This window comes from Carcharhinus amblyrhynchos, chromosome 1 (genome assembly GCF_965287045.1).
Source record: "Carcharhinus amblyrhynchos chromosome 1, sCarAmb.v2.hapA, whole genome shotgun sequence".
NCBI lineage: Eukaryota > Metazoa > Chordata > Chondrichthyes > Carcharhiniformes > Carcharhinidae > Carcharhinus > Carcharhinus amblyrhynchos.
In genome coordinates, this window is record NC_137324.1 from 119,254,494 (window position 1) to 119,279,354 (window position 24,861).

At 41.6% G+C, this 24,861-nt stretch overlaps 1 protein-coding gene across 26 annotated transcripts in view; it reads left to right on the plus strand.

The window, feature by feature from the left end:
• Positions 1-24,861, plus strand: part of LOC145344414 (calcium/calmodulin-dependent protein kinase type II delta chain) — a 323,172-nt gene that overhangs the window by 171,419 nt on the left and 126,892 nt on the right. For all 26 annotated transcript variants that reach the window (XM_080191547.1, XM_080191627.1, XM_080191583.1 and 23 more), the window contains exon 5: positions 20,897-20,962. In XM_080191547.1, the coding sequence (XP_080047673.1) occupies positions 20,897-20,962 (66 nt within the window). The remainder of the gene's footprint in view (positions 1-20,896; positions 20,963-24,861) is intronic.

Sequence of the window (24,861 nt, forward strand, 5' to 3'; positions counted from 1 at the left end):
AGTAACTTCCACCATCTGTAAGAGGCAAAATAAAAAAGAATTAATTGCTTTCAACATTGAAGCTGATCTGCTTGACCTTTTTTGTCTTGATCTCTTTGAGTGCACGCTTACTCATTCTTCTATCCTTTTGAGTTTCTGTGGTCTGTTGATAGTCGCCAGTATAATGAATGGTGTCAGACAGTACGACATTAGTCTAAAATGGAAAAGAATATTTCAACAATGTCACCATTATTCAGAATATGGCCTGGTTCCAGGCCATAATATGACGGTGAAGCCAGTAGTTTTGAATGGCTGTGACCAACTTCATGTAACATTTCGATGTTTTTCTGCTTTTTTTTTGCCTGAATCATTCAGTGGGGAGTATACCCCTATATTGCTCGCTGTAATTGTTTCTTTGGCATCCCGCAGAAACATGTCAAAATATACTAGAGAGACTAACCAACTTGACAAAGTTATTAAGAATAAGTCGTGTGGGGATAGGATGTAATTGCTACTTATTTAACCAACACCAGTATCAGTTGAAGTTGCTTATATTGTAAAGCCTTCTCAGCTATTGCGCTCAGGACTGCTATGCTCACAGGGCCATCTAATTTTCAGACATGGCTTTGACTTTCACTGAGTGAGCAAGAGTAGAACTGTTCTGAGAACTCCTTCCACTGAATGTAGCAAAAAAGGTCTGCTAATTTGGTTCTATTGATGGAAATCAAGACAGGATTGTGGTATCATTAATTAATGATCACATCTTGGATGCAGTTATTCTGTTGGTGTGTATAGATTATTATCTGTTTGTTTTCCCTAATGAACATGTGGAGAGCATTTCACAGCTTGTGGTTAAAAAAGGTAGTTCCAACATTTGGCTCAGTATTTTCAGCACTACTGCTGTCCTTTGGGACTACAATGTCATCTGCACTATACGTGCACACTATTGGTACAATCTGTATCGGACATCATTTTAGTGAGGACACCTGACCATAAATCAAAAGAAATCGTGGGATTAGAGGGAAGTTGAATTTGAGAAGAAGGATTACATTGGGACAAACTTTAAAAGATGTGGGCTGCCTTTAAGTAGTGCAGGATAAGTATAAATGGCAATGGCAGGTATGAACTTGGGCCCCCCTGCTAAAGAAGTTGAACCTCTTGTGAAGAGGAAGAAGGAAACTAATGTAAAGATGAGAGGTGAAGGCTCAGTTAGGGTGCTTGAGAATTACAAGTTAACCAGGAAGGACCTGATGAGAAAGCTAAGAAGAGCCAGGAGGGTACATGAGAATTCTTTGGCAGGCAGGATCAAGGAAAACCTTAAAGCTTTCTAGAGGTATGTCAGGAATCAAAGATTGACTAGGGTAAGATTAGGGCCATTCAAGGACAGTAGTGGGAAATTGTATGCAGAGACCAAAGAGATAGAAGAGGCACTAAATGAATATTTTTCATCAGTATTCATACAGGAAAAAGACAATGTTGTCGAGGAGAATACTGAGATACAGGCTATTAAACTAGATGGGATTAAGGTTCATAAGGAGGAAGTGTTAGCAATTCTGGAAAGTGTGAAAAAAGATGAGATCCTTGAGCTGAATGGGATTTATTCTAGGATTCTCTAGGTTGCTAGGGAGGAGATTTCAGAGCCTTTGGCTTCAATCTTTATGTCGTCATTGTCTACAGGAATAGTACCAGAAGACTGGAGGATAGCAAATGTTGCCCTCTTGTTCAAGAAGGGGAGTAGAGACAACCCTGGTAATTATAGAACAGTGAGCCTTACATCTGTTGTGGGCAAAGTTTTGGAAAGGATTATAAGAGAGAGGATTTATAATCATCTAGGAAGGAATAATTTGATTAGGGATAGTCAACACAGTTTTGTGAAGGGTGCCTTGTTCTTTGAAAAGGTGACCAAAGAGGTGGATGAGGCTAAAGCAGTTGATATGGTGTAAGTGGATTTCAGTAAAGCATTTGATAAGGTTCCCCAGGGTAAGCTATTGCAGAAAATATGGAGGCATGGGATTAAGGGCGACTTAGCCGTTTAGATCAGAAATTGGCTAGCTGTAAGAAGATAGAGGGTGGTTGTTGATGGGAAATGTTCATCCTGGAGTTCAGTTACTGGTGGTGTACTGCAAGGATCTGTTTTGGGGCCACTGCTTTTTGTCATTTTTATAAATTACCTGGATGAGGGCATGGAAGGATGATTAGTAAATTTGTGGATGACACTAAAGTCGGTGGCGTTGTGGACAGTGCGGAAGGATGTTGCAGGTTGCAGAGGGACATAGATAAGTTGCAGAACTGGGTTGAGAGATGGCAGATGGAGTTTAATGTGGAAAAGTGTGAGGTGATTCGCTTTGAAAGGAGTAACAGGAATACAGAGTACTGGGCTAACGATAAGATACTAGGTGGTGTGGATGAGCAGAGAGATCTCGGTGTCCATGTGCATAGATCCCTGAAAGTTGGCACCCAGGTTGAGAGGGTTGTTAAGAAGGTGTACAGTGTGTTAGCTTTTATTGGTAGAGGGATTGAGTTTCGGAGCCATGAGGTCATGTTGCAGCTGTACAAAACTCTTGTGGCCGCACTTGGAGTATTGCGCACTGTTCTTGTCGTCGCATTATAGGAAGGATGTGGAAGAATTGCAAGGGGTGCAGAGGAGATTTATCAGGATGTTGCCTAGTATGGTGGGAAGGTCTTATGCGGAAAGGCTGAGGGACGTGAGGCTGCTTTCGTTAGAAGAAGGTTAAAAGGTGACTTAATAGAGGCATATAAGATGATCAGAGGATTAGATAGGGTGGATAGTGAGAGCCTTTTTCCTCGGATGGTGATGGCTAGCATGAGGGGACATAGCTTTAAATTGAAGGGTGATAGATATAGGACAGATGTCAGGTAGGTTCTTTACTCAGTGTAGTAAGGGCGTGGAATGCCCTGCCTGCAACAGTAGTGGACTTGCCAACAGTAAGGGCATTTAAATGGTCATTGGGTAAACATATGAATGACATTGGAATAGTGTAGGTTAGATGGGCTTTAGATTGGTTTCACAGGTCGGCACAACATCGTGGGCCAAAGGGCCTGTACTGTGCTGTAATGTTCTATGCTGAGGTGTGCAACATATTTAGTGCTGAACTATACACTGCTGTCAGTTAAATTAACAGACAGCACGATGTTTGCAAGCTGCCTGTATGTACTCTTGCTACAATTCAGTAGGGCTGTGGTGAGGCCACACCTGGAGTACTGTGTGCAATTTGTTCTCTGTATTTAGGGAAGGCATGCTGCATTGATGCCATGCAGCAAAAGTTCTCTAAGTTAGTTCCTGAAGAGAGATGTATCCTATGATGGTAGGCTGAGTGGAGTCGGCCTATACTCATTGAGGTTTAGAAGAATGAGTGATGATCTTATGGATAGTACAAGGTTCTGAAGGAGTTTGTCAATTTAGTCACTGTGAGGTTGTTTCCCCTGACTGGGAAATCTACAACATATAGTACGAACACTGTCATAGCAAAACGGCGAAATGATTTAAGACAGAAACGAGAGACATCCCTTCATTCTTAAGACTGAAAATCTTATGGATTGTCCACTCCAAAGTGTTGTTGTTATCTTTGACAAATGGACTGAAAAGGAGTTGCGGCAAAAGATCATCCATTGCATTGATTTGCAAGGCAGGTTGAAGGGACAAGTGGTCTACTCCTCTTATTTCTTATGTTCTTCCCTAGCCCACTGAATCAAATTTCCTCTCTGGTCTCTCCTGTCCAAGACCTGAACTCACAACTTCTTCTATGTTCTCCCTGAGCTCCCTCATTCCCCGCACCCCCCCCCCCCCCCCCACCCCATCTTGCGCACGAAACCGCTTTCTGTTCCCTCAAACCTATTTTCACTGATCTGCTGATCAGCCAACTTCCCTTGCTGGCTATCATGTTAGCTCGTTGTTAATGACTGAAAGGTCACAGCCTGAAACCTTAACTCTCCACAGATGCTGAGTATTTCCAGCATCTCCAGTTTTTATTCCAAGGCACTGGCTTCCCATGTACCCTTCATAAACTTCATCTGTGTTACATACTTGTGCCAAGTCCCATTCACTGTTCGTCACTGTGCTCACTGGTCTGCAATGATTTCATGTCTGATTTTAGCCACTCCACTATTGGAGGCCGTGGCTTTAAGACTTCAAGATCTGGAATTTCCTTCCTAAAACTCTTTGCCCTTCTTCTCCTTTCAACTTTTAAGACATTCCTTAAATTTCTCTTTTGACCAAGACACCTGGCTTAACATTTCCTTAAGTGCCTTGATGTCAGATTTTGCTTCATAATACACGTCACACCTTGGGATATTTACTATGTTAAAATTGACAAATAATTACCAGTTGTTGTTGATTTGCTCCCTAGCCACTCCTTTAAAATTCAGTATTTGGACAGGAACTTCAATCACCCATTATTAGAGTGAGGCTTTGTGTCAGACCTGTCCCCGAAACAGTATTACAAGGTTTGACCTGAATGGAAATCAAACACAAATTTCAATAGTATGCGGCCACAATAACTCGTAATTAAATTGCAGCTTTAACAGAGTGAAGTGCTTATTTTAACAACCTGAAGGCAGTTGTATTTTATGGTTGAGTAGTCTTTTACAGCCCTTATCAGTGTTCTCGCAAATAGGTTGTGTCCAGCTCAAGTTGCTCAATCTACTGATTTCAACGTTGCAGTGTGCTTGCACGTTGTGAAGATTTCAGTTATTCCCATGACAAGTTTATAGAGTGCCCTGTTTTTTGGAAGGCAGATAATGAATTCTTCTCCATGTTTTTGGATGCCTTCAGTGCCTGAAGGTTAGTGTCTGAAGGACGTTGGATCTTGTATCTCAGATCTTCATCAGGAGGATTAGCATTATCGAAAAAGATATGGAATGGTGGATGAAGCTCCCTGAAAGAATTAACCTTTTACATCCCGGGCTGAATTGCAAAATCCACATTGTAAATTCATTGACAGTTTTAACTGCTAGCGGTATAACTAAAATAAAATCTTCACTCCAAATTTGTATGAAGAATTGTGCAATTTGTAATATACATTCTGGATTTTACCAACATAACTGCAAATTACATTTTCAAATGGGAGTTTTTCCCCAGCACCAGGATTAACCAATTGTCGCTTTCAATCCTAACACAAATTTTGGAACAGGTACTTTTTATTGAACCGAAAAACCCAATTCAAATTAAATTCAATTCATGGTCTCCACTTGAGGGACAAACTAAATCCAAGCTGACAGGATGAGGCATTGCACCCACTTCTGGGCTTGATCTGATGATTCATCTTAACCAAAAGGCCGATATGTCTTGAAAAGTTGCGTCAGATAAAGCCTCGGTTTAACCTCATTAGTTACCCTAATCCTTTTCTCTAGCCTGGGAAACCACCCTCGCAGGCATCAGCACACCCCAAGTGCAGTGTGCTAACTCTGGGACCTGCTTGATCATGGTTTCACCCACAGGTAGAGACACAATCTAGCTGAGAATAATTCTCTGCCATGTCCTAAACTTTCCTATTATCCAAGAGTGTGTTCCAGCAGTCCAGAATAAATCTCTCCTGACATGCTGCAGGTGGTTATAAATTGATGCAGATGAATGACTTGTGGTTATTATTGTGGTTCCTGCATTTAATTATTCTGAATGCTTAATACAGAGCAGGTACAGAAGTTAGGTTTTCAAATCTGACAGAGAGACCTGTGCTAGCATTTTCAGACCAATATAAGGCTCCATTTTCCAGGGGGAAAATATAATTTATTTCAGTACCTTGCCAGCCATCTCCTGACCTCAGCAGCCAGCACGGGTCTTGCCAAAGAAGTGTTCTTCCCCCAGTCTGATGTGACTTCCTGGCCATGGCTCGCAAGTCTGTTTCCTGTGTATAAATGACTTTGGGGTCATAAATGTGACCAGGGTCGGGGGCATGTTTATCGAGGGCTGGAATCCTGCCCCATCAGAGATGGGCTCGAATTAAAGTTGGCAAAAGTGTAGGCTATTATATATCCAACAAAATATAAGTGTGACAAATGGTCCAAAGGAACATCTTTTTCCAAGCCACTCTCATAGCTTTATTAAAAAAACCTGTCTTATCGGAACACAACTGTCTTCCCAAAGGACACTGCTAACCTTCTGAGATGAATGCCATTCCTTTGTCCATTATTCTTTCTTTCCGCATCAGTGCTCACTTTAATATTACCAAATGGAACATAACTGTAAATGAGAAATTCTTAAAGTCATCTAACTGCAGCTAGTGGTTACATCGAGCTCAAAGTCATGCAACTATAAACGATTTTGCAGATTGATTATTTGGTGCAAAACTGTTGACATTACAGAATAGATTTCATCGACTCATGTTTTTAGTTCTATGAAGGATTCTTTTTAAACCCAGACGGACACAATTTGTAAGCCAGTGCCCTTAGGATTGCAAGGAATGACCTATGTAATCACCACATTTCAATTTATCTAACATGTAAGATGTAACTGCAAAATCACAGCTTAGCTTCTTAGCACCACGTCCAGCTCAGTGCAAAAGTCACAGTGAATTCTTGGGAGGACTTTCGTATAAATCCACCCATGAAAAGCCCTGTTATTGATAGTTGGCATGCCCTGGACAAGATGAGGGAAGAGGAAGAAGAGAGGAATGCCAAGGCTCTGTTCAATCCACCTCTTGCATCAGTCATCAATCTGTTTTGAAACCTGGTTCACACCCTAGCTGCTTGGGCATTGGTTATTGGTGAGTGTTCATATTGCCTCCAACACCACAGATTTTAACAACCCTCAAAACAGTTTCCTTGGCTGCAGCAAGGGATATAATTGATGGAGCTCTCATTGATTCGTATGCCTGCGACATAATCAGTCTTGTTTGCAGCAACAGAGCTTGCTGTTTCTTCTCACTGCATGGGTGATGAGGTCTAGCTATTCGTTGAATATTTATGGATCTTAATTAACTGGATGAATGTCTTCTATGTAAAATATATGTTTGTTGTATTGAGGTACTCTCTTAATTGCGCAAGGTTAAGTTATTGATGTTGCAAGAAACCTAGTTTGTTGAATCGCCGTTAATTGAAGACAAGTATATGAAAATTGTCTGCGGCTAACACTGAATTAATAAAACTGATGAGCTGCTCCATATTCACCTTTTTATTTTAATACACCCAGTTTAATTATGTTGAGAAATTATTATTTCTTTCCTTGCTATGAGTCAGCTCACCTAGCAGAGATTAGAAACATCGATATGGATAGAAGATATTTTCCTGCGTATATTCTATCCTCAATCCAATTAAAATGGCATCAATTATATAAATTGCCACTGGACTTTTCAAATCACGATTTAATTGCCGTTATGAACATTAAAACAGTTTATGTTTTCAACTTTCTCCTTTAATTCAAGGTTAAATTTTGGAGAGAGCGATAGGATTTCCTACTAAATCTGCCCCGAGACAAACCAATGTGACCTGTTTATTACAGAGACAGAAACACAAATTAAAATGTACTCAAAGTAAGGTATAAATTTGAACACGTTGACAGAAGCAGCTGGTCATGCTCTGTGCCTGTCAGCAAGGGAGCGGGGGGCGGAAGACTGAAAGGTGCTGCTATGCCAGGTAGAAGAAATTGACTATTTTTTGGTTAATCACCAAGCAGAGTGCTGGTGAGGATGGATCCCTGTTTGAGGAACCCAGTATTGTGGAGAATTAAAAACCAAAGTATCACCACAGGCTATCCTCCTCCTGGAAGCCCATCCGATTATGCTCAGAAAGTTGAATGAAGAGTTCTTCTTTAAAAGAACATTGAAAGATTCATGTTGGTGTAAAGAAGTGGTTGGGGAAGAGATCCTGTTGAAATGAGCAGGAGCTTGGAAATTTTTACCACACCACTACATTTCTGCAGACAATATGTTATAATGTATAAATGTGGTTTGTGGTCTTCAAATGTGTTCAGCTCATAAAGAGGTGGAGATGCTGGCATTGGACTGGGGAGGGCATAATAAGAAGTCTCACAACATCAGGTTAAAGTCCAACAGGTTTATTTTGAATCACAAGCTTTTGGAGGGCTGCTCCTTCATCAGGTTAATAAGGAGCACTGCTGCCATTCTGTGCCTGTGGTGGAGAGAGTGGGTGTATAAGATGGTGAATGGGGTGCCCATCAAGTAGGCTGTTTTGTCTTGCATATTGTCAAGTTTCTTGAGCTTTGTTGAAGCGGCACTCATTCCAAGAAACAAGAGCTTATTCCATCACACTCCTTTTGCCATGTAGATTGTGGGCAGAATTTGGGGGAATCATGAGCTGAGTTACTCACTGTCAACTTCCCAGCTTCTGACCTGCTCTCGTCACCACAGTATTAATCTGGTTGGTGCAGTTATATTTTTGATGAATGGCAAGTCCCAGGCTGTTAACAGTGGGGGATTCACGATGATAATGCCAGTGAACATTCAGGGGAGAGAGTTTAATTCTGTCTTGATGGAAATGTTCTTTGCCTGACATTTGCACCAAAGAACGAAGGAAATTACAGCACAAGAACAGGCCCTTCAGTCCTCCAAGCCTGCACTGACCATGTTGCCCTACTGAACTAAAAGCCCCCTATCCTTTAGGGGACCATATCCCTCAACTCCCATCCTATTCATGTATTTACCCAGACGTCCTTTAAAAGTCACTATTGTACCTGCTTCCGCTACCTCCCCCAGCAGTGAGTTCCAGGCACCTATTGTGTAAAAAAAAAATTGCCTCATACATCTCCTTTAAACCTTGCCCCTCGCACATTAAACCTATACCCCCTAGTAATTGACTCTTTCACCCTGCAAGAAAGCTTCTGATTATCCACTCTGTCCATACGCCTCATAATCTTGTAGACATCTATCAGGTCGTCCCTCAACCTCCGTCATTCCAGTGAGAACAAACCAAGTTTCTCCAACCTCTCCTCATAGGTAATGTGCTTCGTGCCAGGCAACATCCTGATAAATCTTTTCTGTATCCTCTCCAAAGTCTCTACATCCTTCTGGTAGCATGGCAACCAAAATTGAACACTATATTCTAAGTATGGCCTAACTAAGGTTCTATAAAACTGCAGCATGACTTGCTAATTTTTAAACTCAGTGCCCCAGCTGATGAAAGCAAGCATGCCATATGCCTTCCTGACTATTTTCTCCAGCTGCGTTGCCACCTTTAGTGACCTGTGTACCTGTACACTTAGATTCCTTTGTCTATCAGTACTCTTAGGAGTTCTGCCATTTATTGTGTATTTCTTTATTAGACCTTCCAAAGTGCATTACCTCACATTTGTCCAGATTAAACTCCATCTGCCATCTCTCCGCTCAAATCTCCAACCGATCTGTATCCTGCTGTTTCCTCTGACAGTCCTCATTGCTATCCACAAATCCACCAACCTTTTGTGTCATCTGCAAACTTACTAATCAAACCAGTTACATTTTCCTCCAAATCATTTAGATATATATATATATATTTATTTATATATATTACAAACAGCAAAGGTCCCAGCACTGATCCCTGAGGAACGCCACTAGCCACAGCCCTCCATTCAGAAATGCACCTTTCCACTTGCTACTCTGTCTTCTTTGACTAAGCCAATCCTGTATCCATCTTGCCAGCTCACTTCTGATCCCATGTGACTTTATCTTCTGTACCAGTCTGCCATGAGTGATCTTGTCAAAAGCCTCACTGAAGTCCATGTAGACAACATCCACTGCTCTACCCTCATCAATCATCTTCGCCACTTCCTCGAAAAACTCAATCAAGTTAATAAGACATGACCTCCCCTTTACAAAACTACGTTGCCTCTCACTAATACGTCCATTTATTTCCAAATAAATGTTATTAATGTTAACTAATGTTATTCGGCACTTATCAACCCAAGCCTTAATGATGTCCAAGTCTTGCTGCATGTGAGCAGGGACTGTTTCAGCTTCTGAGGGTTGTAAATGGTGCTAAACATTATGCAATCATCAGTGAACAGTAGCACTTCCATTCTTATGATGGAGGGAAGATCCATTGATGGAGCAATTGAAGATGGTTGGGCTGAAGACACTACACAGAGGAACTACTGCAGTAGTGTACTCGCCTGCACTCATTGGAGTTCAGAAGGCTGAGGGGGGATCTTATAGAGACATATAAGATAATGAAGGTGCTAGATAGGGTAGAGGTAGAGAGATTCTTTCCACTTAGAAAGGAAACCAGAACTAGAGGGCACAGCCTCAAAATAAAGGGGGGGGGGTGCAGTTTAGAATAGAGCTGAGGAGGAACTTCTTCTCTCAGAGGGTAGTGAATCTCTGGAATTCTCTGCCCACTGAACTGGTGGAGGCTACCTCGTTAAGTATGTTTAAGTCACGGGTAGATAGATTTCTGATCGATGAGGGAATTAAGGGTTATGGGGAGCAGGCGGGTAAGTGGAACTGATCCACTTCAGATCAGCCATGATCTTACTGAATGGCTGGGCAGGCTCGAGGGGCTGGATGGCCTACTCCTGCTCCTATTTCTTATGTTCTTGTGTAGTGTCTTGGGGCTGAGAACATTGGTCTGCAACAGCCACAGCCATTTTTTTGTGCTAGGTATGACTTCAGCCAGTGGAGAGTTTCTCCCTGATTCTCATTTGACTTCAATTTTGCTCGGGCACCTTGATACCACACAGTCACATGCTGCCTTGATGTGAAAGGCAGCCACTTTTAACTTGCCTCGCCCCTGGAGTTCAGCTCTTTTGTCCATGTTTGGGTCAAGGCAGTACTGTGATCTGTAGTTGGGTGGCCCTGGTAGAACTCATACAAGGCATCAATGAGCAAGTTCTGCTTAATAGCACCGCTGATGACACTGTCCATCACTTTACTGATGATTTGGGGTATACTGATAGGGCAGTAATCCACTGGGTTGAATTTCTCCTGCTTTTTGTGAACTGGAAAGTACCTGGGCAATTTTCCACATTTTCAGATCGATTCGAGTGTTGCAGCTGCAGTAGGACAGCTTAGCTTGGGACGTAGTTGATTCTGGAGCACGAGTCTTCAGTATAATTGCCAGGATGTTGTCAGGGCCCATAGACTGCAATATCCAGTGCTCCCAGCTGTTTATTGATGTTGCTTCAAATGAATCAAATTTACTGAAGATTGGCATCTGTTAAGGTGGGATACTTGGAAAAAGTGAGTGCTCTCCTTTCCTCTCTAAATGAGGAGACAGTATCTTGCTATTTCCTTAACTAATTGGCTAGTTAAATAACTTAACATTAGATGGGCATGGTAGCAATGGCGATGTAATATGACTGCATGTAATGGGAATCTGTGGAGTACTCTGCAGTCCTGGAAAACCAGATCTGTGGTAAGTGTTCACTGCTTGAACACCTTTAGCTCAAGTTGTTGAGTTAGAGTCTTAAGTTACAGACATTAAGGACATCTGAGAGGAGTAGAGTTACCCGAGTTCCAGCAGGCAATCACACCACTTGGGTTAAGGTGAACTTGGCAGCTGATCAGTGGTCAGGGACATGAGGGTGTGACTGTAGGTCAGACACAATCCAACATATAGCGGTGGAAGAGAGCCTCAGCCCTTGACTTTGACCAACAGATACAAGGTAGTTGTTATCTGTGTGGTTGATAGCAACGACTGCAGGGTAGATGAGCAAACTGACCATAGCACCATGGATGCATGAAATGGAGAGGAGCAAGAATAAAAAAAGTTCTGGTATCTGTAGGGTCCATTCTATTCAGGGGGATGACAACTGTTTTCTCTATAATAATCAGAAGTTCAGGAGGTTGTATTGCCTGCCTGTTGCTAGGGGTAAGGACATCTCCTTGTGGCTGGAGATGAACCTGGAATGGAAGGGGAAAGATCCAGTTGCTGTAGTCCATGTGGGAACCAATAAAACAGGTAGAACCAGGAATGATGTCCAGCTGCGAGGTAACCATCTTTGGATTATCAGCTGAGTTACGCATCAGTAGTGGGAAAGGAAGGGTTGTGATTTATGGGTGCTGTATATTTAAAGGGGTTGTAAGTTTACTTTAACAGCCGACTACATGATTTGATGATGTCATCAGGGTGTGTCTTCAGGTTGCTGATTTACTTTCAGTTTTGTACTTGGAAGAGCAGAGAGCAACTCTTCACTAAAACCTGTTGTGTGTCTCTTTGAATCTGCGTGTGCAAACTATGTCAGTTATTTTTTCTGTTAAAACCCACAACCCCTAACAAAATTCAGACATTACAATGGGGCACTAGCAACAGTCCTTGGGAGGGTGAAAGGAAGATGTTGGGGCTCCATGTCAACCAGGCAAGATATCAATTTGCATTCTTGCAGCTTCACACATTGCAATTAGACTTCAGCAACATTGCAAACAAATACAAAATCTGCACTAATAGAGGCACTTGAACCTTCACCTAGCTCAAGGAATGCAGTTGCTATTGGTGAACAAAACATGAAGGAAGTTCCAAGTTGTCCTGCCCGATTAAGTCCTTTCAAAAAAGTTGTCTTTGTCTCCGAAAGACTGAATGTCACTGAAAATGCCACAAATGACGAAGAAAATGGGGTGATGATGAAAGAAGTACTGATAAAGTTAGATTGCCATCACCTGCTGCAATTCTGTTTGGTTGACCTGTGAGAACCACGTTAATGACTATCATTCGGTGGCTCTGACACTCATCGTTATGAAGTACTTTGAAAAGTTAGTCATGACACCAGTCAAGTCCTGCCTGCCAGGCTGTCTGGATCCACTACTGTTCGCCTATTGTTGCAACAGGTCCACAGCAGACGTCACCTCCCTGGCCCTGCACTCAACCCTGGAACACCTAGATAACAAAGACACCTATGTCATACTCCTATTCATAGACTACAGCTCAGCCTTCATCACTATTATTCCTATTATACTCATCTCCAAACTTTAAGGCTTTGGGCTTAGCTCCTCCTTCTGCAACTGGATCTTCGAGTTCCTAACCCACACACTGCAGTCAGTAAGGATAGGCAAGAATACCTTCTCCACAATCATCCTCAACACCGGTACTCCACAAGGCTGCATTCTCAGCCCCTTACTATACTTCTTATACACTTCTGACTGTATGGACAAATTCCCTCCAACTCTATTTTCAAGTTTGCTGATGATTCCACCGTTGCAGGTTGAATCTCAAACAATGACGAGTCACAGTACAGGAATGAGATAGAGAATCTGGTGAACTGGTGCGGCAACAATAATCTCTCCTTCAATGTCAACAAAATAAAGGAAATAATTATTTACTTCTGGAAGTGTAGTGGCGGGCATGCCCCTGTCTGCATCAATGGGGACAAAGTAGAATGGTGGAGAGCTTCATGTCTTTAGGTGTCCAGATTGCCATCAACCTGTCCTGACCCCTCTAACAATACAGTTAAGAAAGCCCTCCAACACCTCTATTTACTCAGGAGACTAAGGAAATTTGGCATGTCTGCTTCAACTCTCATGAACTTCTACAGATGCACCATAGAAAGCATTCTTTCTGATTGTATGGTTTGCTTGGTATGGCCCCTGCTCTGTCCAAGACTGCAAGAAACTACTAAGGATCATGAATGAAGCCCAGCCATCAAACCTGCCTCCATCCATTGACTCTGTCTACATTTCCCCTTGTTTCGGAAAAGCAGCTAGCATAATCAACGACCCCATGCACCCTGAACATTCTCTCTTCCGCCGCCTTCCATCGGGAAAAAGATACAAAATTCTGAGGTCACATACCAACCAATTCAGAGCCATAGTTACTCCTGCAAAACCGGTAGTGCGGATCTCCCTTAATCTGACGCACATGTAATTCCCTAAATTTGCAGCCCTTTATTGTGGAGTCCACGAGATGTAGACAAAAGTCACAGGTAGAAGATGGATTGGAATGAAGCACTCACTGAGTGTTAAAATGAGCGGCGCGGGCTTGTAGGGCCGAAGGGCCTGTTCCCCGTGCTGTGTTGTTCTTTGTTCTTTGACTCAAGAACAGTTTCTTCCCTGCTGCTATCAGACTTTTGAATAACCTGCCTCACATTGTGTTGATCTTTCTCTACACCCTAGCTTTGACTGTGGCACTACATTCTGCACTCTCTCCTTTCCTTCTCTATGAACGGTACGCTTTGTCTGTATAATGTGCAAGAAACAATACTTGTCACATGTATTAATATACAGTGAAAATAATAATTCAAATCATTTCCATATACTATCATCTCACCAATTCATCTTTGATCACAAACTGGTTACATCAGAAACAAAATAAGATGAAAGATACACCTGACAGTCATACTGGTGCAGAACAACTGCCAATATATATTAGCCAGAAGATGAGGAGGTATCGTGCCAGCAAGGACAGACGTGGATCCCAGTAGACCTTGATTTCTTTCCAGTGATATTTGCAACAGCTCCAGCAAAGATATCCAAGATGTGCAAAGAACCACACTGGTATGAGATGACAACACCAAATGGCGTAATACTGTGTGAAGGAAGCGATCTCACCACAGGGGACTCTGCTAGCCGTATACAAAGTGACTAATGAGCATCAACTACCTGTACCCAGGTACGTTGTGCAGACAAAGAGGCAACAAGCAACACACTGACAATTGAGAACAGTCGTTCCAAACACAATCCTTAGAAGGAGAGGACAGACAATTTGAGCACGCACTTATATGTTGTTGACACAAGATGTAGTTGAGTCAGCTGTATAGTTCCAAAACTAGACAATACCTTGAAAAATAATACTCTATAAGTTGCAGTTCTTGAATGTTTTCTGGGAATAAGGATATGGTCATCATATTTCCTTTGAATATGGAACTTTTATAGAATGTATATTGTACCAGATAGGACTGTTATTTAAGGGAAGGAGGATGCTGTGACAGAGAACTTGTTATTATGTTAAATATTTTAAATATATGTTTATGTTAATATGAATGCCTTCACAGGAAATGGTGCAATATCACATGGTCCAATTCTAATGCACAGTTAGCATTGGGCAAACTGAAGCAGCAACAAATTCCATTGAAGTTCTCTGTTCAACCTCTCTGCCTACCCTTCAGCTTTGTTTGTAATAATGTAGAAAGAGATAAATTGATGAAGCTTTTTTTTAAAAGAAGATGCTGGATCCTTGGCTTTATAAATAGAGGCCCCCCTCCTGTGTGTTTTGTGGAGGCAGCCTGCTATGGGCTGGTGGCAGGATATCCAGCGTTGTCAATGGTTCCCCATTGTTTGCACTCTCCACTGCTAGGGAACAGTTGGCAGGAGATTGCATCAGCAGGTCATCCAGATGCCATGGAAAGTCCCACCCATAGAAGACAAAAGCAAGGTAGCTGTGATGAACCTCTTGTAAGTTACTGGCCTCCTTCTCTGCTATCTTCTAGCAATCTAGTCATCTCAGAAGAATTACAGTGAGCCATCATTTATTGCTTGTAGCTCAATGCTAGTTTTCCTTCACACCCTGTGTGAGAACCTCTCCGGCTATGTTGAGGGCATCCTAAAACCCATTGTACAATGAACCCCCAGCTTTTGTTGTGACACTACGGACTTCCTACGGAAACTCAGCACACATGGAGCAGTTGAACCAGGGACACTCCTCGTCACAATGGATGTCTTGGCGCTCTACACCAACATCCCCCATGACGATGGCATTGCTGCGACTGCCTCAGTACTCAATGTTGACAACTGCCAGTTTCCAGATGCAATTTTACAACTCATCCGCTTTATCCTGGACCACAACGTCTTCACCTTCAACAACCAGTTTTTCATCCAGACACACAGAACAGCCATGGGGACCAAATTCGCACCTCAATATGCCAGCATCTTCATGCACAGGTTCGAACAAGACTTCGTCACTGCACAGGATCTTCAACCGATGCTATACACTAGATACATCAATGACATTCTCTTCCTTTGGACTCGTGGTGAACAATCACTGAAACAACTATATGATGATATCAACAAGTTCCACCCCACCATCAGACTCACCATGGACTATTCTCCAGAATCGGTTGCGTTCTTGGACATAAACATCTCCATCAAGGACGGTCACCTCAGCACCTCACTGTGCCGCAAGCCCACAGACAACCTCACAATGCTCCACTTCTCCAGCTGCCATCCTAAACACGTTAAAGAAGCCATCCCCTATGGACAAGCCCTCCGTATACACAGGACTTGCCCAGATGAGGAGGATCGTGACAGACACCTCCAGACACTGAAAGACGCCCTCATAAGAACAGGATATGGCGCTCGACTCATCGATCGACAGTTCCGATGCGCCACAGCGAAAAACCGCACTGACCTCCTCAGAAGACAAACAAGGGACACGGTGGACAGAGTACCCTTCGTAGTCCAGTACTTCCCCAGAGCGGAGAAACTATGACATCTTCTCTGGAGTCTTCAACATAGCATTGATGAAGACAAACATCTTGCCAGGGCCATCCCCACACCCCCACTTCTTGCCTTCAGACAACCACGCAACCTCAAACAGACCATTGTTCGCAGCAAACTACCCCCTGCCTTCAGGAGAACAGTGACCACAATACCACACAACCCTGCCACAGCAACCTTTGCAAGACATGCCGGATCATCGACATGGATGACATCATCACACGTGAGAATACCATCCACCAGGTACACGGTACATACTCTTGCAACTCGACCAACGTTGTCTACCTAATATGTTGCAAGAAAGGATGTCCCAAGGCATGGTACACTGGGGAGACCATGCAGACGCTATGACAACGGATGAATGAACATCACTCGACAATCACCAGGCAAGACTGTTCCCTTCCTGTTGGTGAACACTTCAGTGATCAGAGGCCGAATGCCTGTGAACTTCGAGTAGGCATTCTCCAAGGCGGCCTTCACGATACACGACAGCGCAGAGTTGCTGAGCAGAGACTGATAGGCAAGTTCTGCACACATGAGGACAGTCTCAACAGGGATTTTGGGTTCATGTTGCACTATTTGTAATCTCCATGACTTGCCTGGGTTTGTCAAACCTCCCTTACTGTACTGTCTGGAGACAATACACATCTCTTTAACCTATGCTCAGTGCTCCTTCCCCTCAGATTGTTAGCTACTTTAAGACTTGAATAGCAGGTTAGGCGTAAAGATTCGCATTCTAATCAGTAATCTGTAAACTGTCTGTGCTGTTATATGCTCTGTCTGAGGCCAGAATTCTCCATTCACCTGATGAAGAGAGGAACCTCGAAAGCTTGTGAGTTTACTATCAAATAAATCGGTTGGACTTAAACCTGGTGTTGTCAGACTTCTTACTGTGTTTTCCTTCACATTGCCAGCTTGCTTAGCTGGACATTGAGAACCCATAAAATGCTTTGCTGCATTTCTCCAGTGCTAGTAGAATATCTGGTCTAATTCTTGAGTTAATGCCTTCAGTGTTTAAGTGTTGCTGAAACCGTCAGGTCTGGCAATTCTACTCGGTGAATTCTGTATCTTATTTCCTTGCTCACCCCCTTGAGAATAGTACTGTGTACAGTCTGGTCCATGGATGTATTCCATGTAGGTATTTAATTTCTCATGCTTCTTCATAAAACTTGCTTTACCAATCTCTACTTCTGTTCTAGTTTGCTTAATTGAAATTAATGGGCTGGATTTTTGTAGAAGTAGGAAGATCAAATTGGAAACTTCACAACCTGATAGACCCATGTCCTTTTAAAAAGGTCCCCAACTGCTGTCATACTATCTTTCTGGGGTGAAGAAGGTATAATAGAATAGGGCCCCATCACCTCGGGAGGCAGATCCAAGGTGGCAACAGAGGGGCGTAGATGGCAAGGCCAGTAAGCTTGGCTATCTGCATCTGTTTACTGGGGTGTCACGCCGGTTTTAATGTCTAGCATTCATATCACCCCCACCCACCTTCCATGTTCCCTCATGGCGCATATTCACTTGACATCCCGCCTGTCCTCTAGCCACTCCCTCGGGATCTACTTTTAGCAGATCTTAGGAGCTATGTCTTTGAAATGGGCATAAAAAATAAATATCTAACGATGTAATTTGATTTGATGGGAACAAGCCCCTCCTTCAGAAAAAAAGCCATCCAAAAAGAATTAAACCTCCCTCAAGTAATCAATCTGTCGTATGTATGAACAAATATCTATTTAACTAACCTAATCAAAAAAAGCCAATTAAAACTGTCAACCGAAATGTTGATTAAAACCCTCCTCCTGAGATTGGTGATTCTGGACCTTTTGAAAGTCAGCCAAGCATTCCTAGTAGGCTCAGCTGTGATATAAACTTCACAAAATGTGAACAATGGAGTCCATCAAAACTGAAAAACCAACTGCCTTTTTTCTGAGCTGCACTGGATGTCTTATCAACAAATTTCATCCAGAAACAGGTGGGGGATTTTTTTTTTTTAAGTAAAAGCTACTGAAGATTTTTTCCATTTTTAAATGACTTTAGGAATTTAGATTGCCTCAGAATATTACATGAGATCCCAAGCAATGTTTTCTTCAGCTTTTAATGCATCAGAGCACTTGTGAAAATGAATCCAATGGGAAAAGTACTCCTAAGCATCTGGGCACTTGCACAATGCTGATGAATGTAATGGTCAACTTAGCTTTATTCTGTAATCAATCATTGTAGTAAAGACGTATCCATTTACAATACAGGATCTAATGATTGAAACTGAAAGAACACCATTTTTTGTATATCAAAGCCTGTCAATTAAGGAATTCCCTACTTAAAATTGGGGTTCCCCTGTGGTTCATGCCTCCTGTCACTGAAGGGACTCCATCCCAGTACAATTGGCAGGGGAAGGGTGGAGACAGTGGCTTAAAACCCCCCACTCCTACAACGGAGCTGGCAAGGGCTGTTGTACACTGAGGGGTTTGTAGCCTTATTCCATGCTGGTGAAAACTGTCAGAATGAAAATAAAGACAGAAATCACAGATCCTATCCTCCATTTCAAAAGGCTGTGTAGTACCAAACTCGGTGAACTTCTGAGCCCATGTATCTAAACTCTTTTCTCCCATCTTCACTTTTAAGGAATTAATTTTACATCACCCATCTCCGGCCTTCTATAATATTTTGAACTTGATCCTTGATGTATTTACCTGTATTCAGTTACTACATGCACAGCTTAAAAAAAACACAACTTTGGATCCCTTTTCTGCTGTCTTTATCTGCCATTGTATTGTCCTCTTGCCTTTGAAGCAGTAAAAAAGAGCAAAATAATGCAGGAGATGGGAAATTGGACATCCAAACAGAAAACATCGTTGTGACGAGATTACACAGGCTAATTTTTTTGTGCACGGGCTGTTCAGAATGATTTCCCCAGACCTGAAACATTGATGTATATGTTCTTTCAACAGGTGTTCACTTGTCTGATGTTTCTAGAACTTCTGCTCTTATTTTCTTTATTTTCCATTAGCTCAGTTCATCAGTATTCCAAGTAATTATTTTTTGGTTTGGTATATTATAAATTACTAAGATTAGTTTATATGTTCTTCTTGACAATTCATTCAGAGCAATAATTTGGTCTTTCTAGATGCATGGTAATGCTAGATTTTATCCTTAGAGCTAGGAAGGCTAATAGAATGCTAGTCTTTATTAAAAGAGGATTTGAGGTCAGAATAGTGAAGTCTTGCTTCAAATTGTGTAGAAACTTGGTTAGAGCGCACCTGGTGTACTGTTGCAATTTTGGTCCCTTTACCTCAAAGAATGCTATTGCCAAAGAGGGAGTGCAATAACAGTTCACCAGACTTGTTCTGGAGATGATGGAGCTTCTTAAGAAAAGAGATTGTACAAACTGGGCCTGAAATTTTGAAATTCTCTCACCACAGAAGGCTGTAGATGCTCAGTCATTGGGTTTATTTCAATTGAGATTGATAGATTTTTGATTAACAAAATGTAAAGGGTTATGAGGGTAGTGTGGGTAACAAGCAGTATTCAATCAGCGATGATTGTATTGAATGATGGAGCAGGCTTAATAGGCTGAATGGCCTACTCTTGTTCCTATACTTCTGCATCTCCAAATAAAGTCTTGTAAAGATATTTTTTCATCTATTTTGTAGCTGCAGCCTGTATTTAATCCTTCCAGAAGATGTTCTAAAGTTTTGCATAATTAGATTTCCTCCTACTTGTTCAGACTATTTATCTCTCAAATTGTAAATCAAGCCATCACAGACTTTGTTTCTATTCTGGGCAGGTTTTACTTTTGTAATAAATCTATCTCACCCATGTAGAAATCAGGTAAATTGTCAATATAGCTATCCAAGCATGAATAACAATTCTTAAAAACTGTTTCCTGTAAGATTTGTGAAGAATTTTCTGTCCTTGACAATTAATGTGTGATATAAGGGATAAACAAAACATTTCTAATTATAGCCTTTTTGAGAGATTAGTTTGCAAACCTTAATTTCCTAGCACATGGCATTTTATAATGTCAAAAATAACTATAGCAGCTAACAGTGACAAAAAATATCCTGGTACTCCCGTCTTGGTGCTGATATTGGAATGCTTCTTTATACTAGGGATTTTACAGAACCCTAACTGTGTACACTCAAGTTAAACAACTTGAGAAGCACCAGAGTGATAGGCCAATGTAGTTCAGGCTATTAAATGAGCCATTCAGAATTATTATAAACATAAAATTACACCAAAGCAAATACATTCCACCAATACGATTTATGTATTGCATATCTGGGATAACTTGAATTTTACTAAAATAATAGTGCAACAGAATAAATTTATAGGAACTTTTGGTAAATTTTGTTATGTGTAAGATCACTCGTTTCTCATAGATATCAAATAGATGAGACTTGCAACATACTTTCTCACTTTTGTTTCATCTTTAAGGTCAATTTACAGTAGACTACAAAGAGATATTTTAAGAGTTTAGAATGTTTTGTTGGTTTAACATATTTGGCTAATGGGCAAAATGTGGTAACGTTAGCTACACGGTGTACTGGTGTCCTCTACTTTCTGTAAGAATACTAATCACTTGCGTGCAACGTTTCTTGTCTTATTAGAGTGACTGGTGGAGAATTATTTGAAGACATTGTGGCCAGAGAATACTATAGTGAAGCAGATGCCAGGTAAGCTTACTCCTTTTACTGCGAAGCTGTGTGGCCTAGAAATTCCTCAGAGTTGTTCCGAGGAGCTTCCCGGCCTTAGTTTTACAATGTTTTCTAAGTTAGATGCAAATCTTTCTGATGTACAGTGCTTAATCATGTTAAAGGCAGATTCAACACAATAGAAACATCAATGTTTTTACTTAACTGAAGCAATTCCTTAAAAAAAAAATGCAGTTAAAGGCCTGTTGACATGATTATAGCACGTAGTTCAAAATATTTTCTGTTAGAGCAAATAATTATTTTACAAGTTTTGCTGTGAATATACCTGTGTTTTTCCTTAAAAAAATGAGCATTTTCCATTTCTGAAACATATTTTGCCATGGTGGGGAAGCCAAAGGGCATTGATTTGATGTAGATCTGGCTGTCACCTTCATATTTTCATTTTTATTCCAAGAATCAGTAATTATAATTTAAAAAAACAACTAAAAAACAATTCACACCTGATAGGAATATCTAAGCGTTAAAGGTTGAGAAATTGAATGGTGTACTATGTATTGGTCCATAATTTCCTTGCAGTAGCAAGCAGCAGCAGATGAGCTTCTTTTCTTCGACATGCTAGTTGACAAATCTGACAGTGGGTTCTCTACTACTGTCTACAGCAAGCCTATCTTCAATGATCAATATATGCATTGGGGGTTTGACTGTCTCATGTGCTATAAAATTGACCCTACTTGCAACCTCATGTTACAGCCTGAGCCATTAGCTCACTGTACATGCTCAGTGGTGAAATAGAGCATGTCCTGTGCGCTAATGCCTACCCTGTACCTTGCAGAAAATCATAAATGGCGCTAAGTCTGCCACCTTTGGGTTTGGAAAGTGTCTAGTCTACCTCAGATTAACCTGGAAGTGTAAGGTATCTCAGCAATTTGAGCAACAGGTGAAGTCAGCTGTTTTTCACTGCAACAATGCTGTAGCAAAACAAGTTGTACTCTCCATGAATAGGATGCTGCCATCAAACCAAAAAGGTGTTGGCCAGAATTCTCCCACCTCACCCACCACGGCAGACCATGTAAAAGTCCGTTGACCTCGGGCAGGATTCTCTGGCTTTGAGTTGAGCACAGCTGGAGAATCCTGCCCATTCTGCCTATCCCACAAATGAGTGATATGAGGTATGTGAATTTCAGTGCCAGCATAATGCCAGTTATGTAGGCCATTCATCCCAATAGCTGGCAAAAGGTATCATGCCCCGTCTGCTGTTTGCACCAGGCTAAGTGACTGTATTGAACCAGCCTATGCTAGCAAAACCCAAAAGCATAAGCTGGAATTTTAACACTCCGCCTGCCACGGGAATCAGAGTGGGCGGGGGGCAGAGCATGGGAAGGTCTGTTAACGTCGGGCAGGATTTTCTGATTTCAGGACGAGTGAAGTCATAAAATCCCGCCCGTAGTGTCCACCATGAGATGTGATTCCGTGATTGAACAACTCTTATTTAACAATCTCGATTGTGTGAAGAATTACACTGACAACCAATTTAAAATTATCAGTCGGCCTCACAGTGTGGCTCATTTACATATGCTGGAAGCTATACATGTCCACACAAGGGCCTAGTCCTTGCAGACAGAAGGAGCATATCCACACATTGTGTTGTCCTCAGCTAAACAAAAGGAGGGGCAGCCATTCCAAGATACATTCTCCATGGCAGCAACTCTGCCAGAGTCCACTTGCCAACCAAATCAACACTCTCATCTCATGCAGTTTACGTTATTGATCCCTTTACCTTTGGTATTCTTGTGAACTCTCCTAATGATTGCAAGACAAACAGCATCAACAGCATGTCCCTCTTTTCAGCAATATTCAATCATCCTTCAGTGCAATGATTTTAAAATGAGCATAAAGGTTTGTAGAAACCCAATTTGTGCTGAGTGCAATTTTCCCTTAAAATTCCACAATCATTTGCAGCAAAAAAACACAGCTAATCAGAAGTTCTAGGTCATAATGTTCTCAATGTTTCTGAGTTTAGGAGCACGTGCTTTGATTTCTTTAAAATATTTTTCTTTTCGCTTGCCACGCATCCATTAATTATATTGGCATAAACTCAACAATTTGAAAAAGAAAATCGTGAATGGGTTGCAAAATTTCACAGTGGCAGCATTGTTTCTAAGGTCTTTGAAATCAGAAGGGGCGATCAACAATGTGAACAATATTCAAGTCAGACTTGATAGTAGTATATCATCCATTCGGTGGCATTCCAGCTACAAATAACATAACACTCTACTAAGTTATTTGGCATGAGAAACATTTCACCAATCTTCAATTAGAATCTGTGATTGTGTTAACGTTAACAGACAAACTTTCAACTGTTTTCACATACTTAGAAATAAATATGTAGAAATAAATAATGGCAAAACATTTCAGAAATGGAAACTACTTCAACATTCTTGAGAACTTAAACTACTTACATTTCTAATGCTTATTACGCTGTAGATTTGTGCCTTTTATTTTAGCAGCTAATAAAATTATGAATAATGAAAATTGAAATGTGTTGTAAACAAGTGCAGTAATGCTTGATTTCTTCATCCAGAATTCATTTTCATTTCTTTCACTCCTATTTCTAAATCTCTCAATTCCAAGTATCTATTAAGGGGATATGCTGCTCATTATGTAATCTTATAAATAGTTTATTAAAATTAGCTAATTTCTCTTCATTCTTAACCTTTACATAGTGATGAAAAGGCCATCATCCCATGTGGGAAAATCTACCGTTGCATTTCCTCCTTTAAAGATTGCCAGAGGGCTTATAATGATTAGTTAGTCAGTCACATGTGGCTTTACACGCCAGGAGTTTAGATCAAGTGTGGTCTTCAGAGAAAGTAGGGTTAGTGGACAAGAAATAATTGGACCAGAGGAAGATGTAATTCTGACTCACTTTTTGATGTCCTACATGCTACTCTTACTTTTGTATTTAATTTATAAATTCTAATGCCAACATTCATAATGGAGACTGCCTGTGTAAGTTTGTCAAAAAAGTAAGTACACTCCCCTGCCAATGGTGGCACTCAGTGTCTCCACTGGAAGGAAATAGGACGTCAACTTTCTTTGGGGCGTTTTAATCATTAACGTTGATATTAGAATTTATAATGGAAAATTTGACAAGAAATGTGTATATTGGTAGGCAAAACTGAAGGAATTTCCCTATTCAAAGAATAAAAATTAGAACTCCTTACCCCCACCAAGGAATTCCCTCTACCCCTTCTCCCAGTGGAACTAGCCACCCATACAAGCCATCCCCATGAAAACGCTTCTTCCTCCCCTAGGAGATGAAATCCCACACCACAGAACTCCCTCATTCCAGGCACTGTCCATTGTGTCAGGGTGAGAGGGCATGGGATCCAAGGGGCTTTGGCCTTGTGGATCCAGAACTGGCTTGCCTGCAGAAGGCGGAGAGTGGTTGTGGATGGGTCTTTTTCTGCATGGAGGTCGGTCACCAGTGGAGTGCCCCAGGGATCTGTTCTAGGACCCTTGCTGTTTGTCATTTTCATAAATGACCTGGATGAGGAAGTGGAGGGATGGGTTAGTAAGTTCGCCGATGATATGAAGGTTGGTGGTGTTGTGGATGGTCTGGAGGGATGTCAGAAGTTGCAGCGTGACATAGATAGGATACAAGACTGGGCGGAGAAGTGGCAGATGGACTTCAACACAGATAAATGTGTAGTGGTCCATTTTGGCAGGACCAATGGGATGAAGGAATACAATATCAAGGGCAGGAGTCTTAGCTGTGTTGAAGAGCAGAAGGATCTTGGGGTCCAGGTCCATAGGACTCTTAAATCGGCCTCGCAGGTGGAGGATGTGGTCAAGAAGGCGTATGGTGTACTGGCCTTCATTAATCAAGGGATTGAGTTTAGGAGTCGGGAGGTAATGCT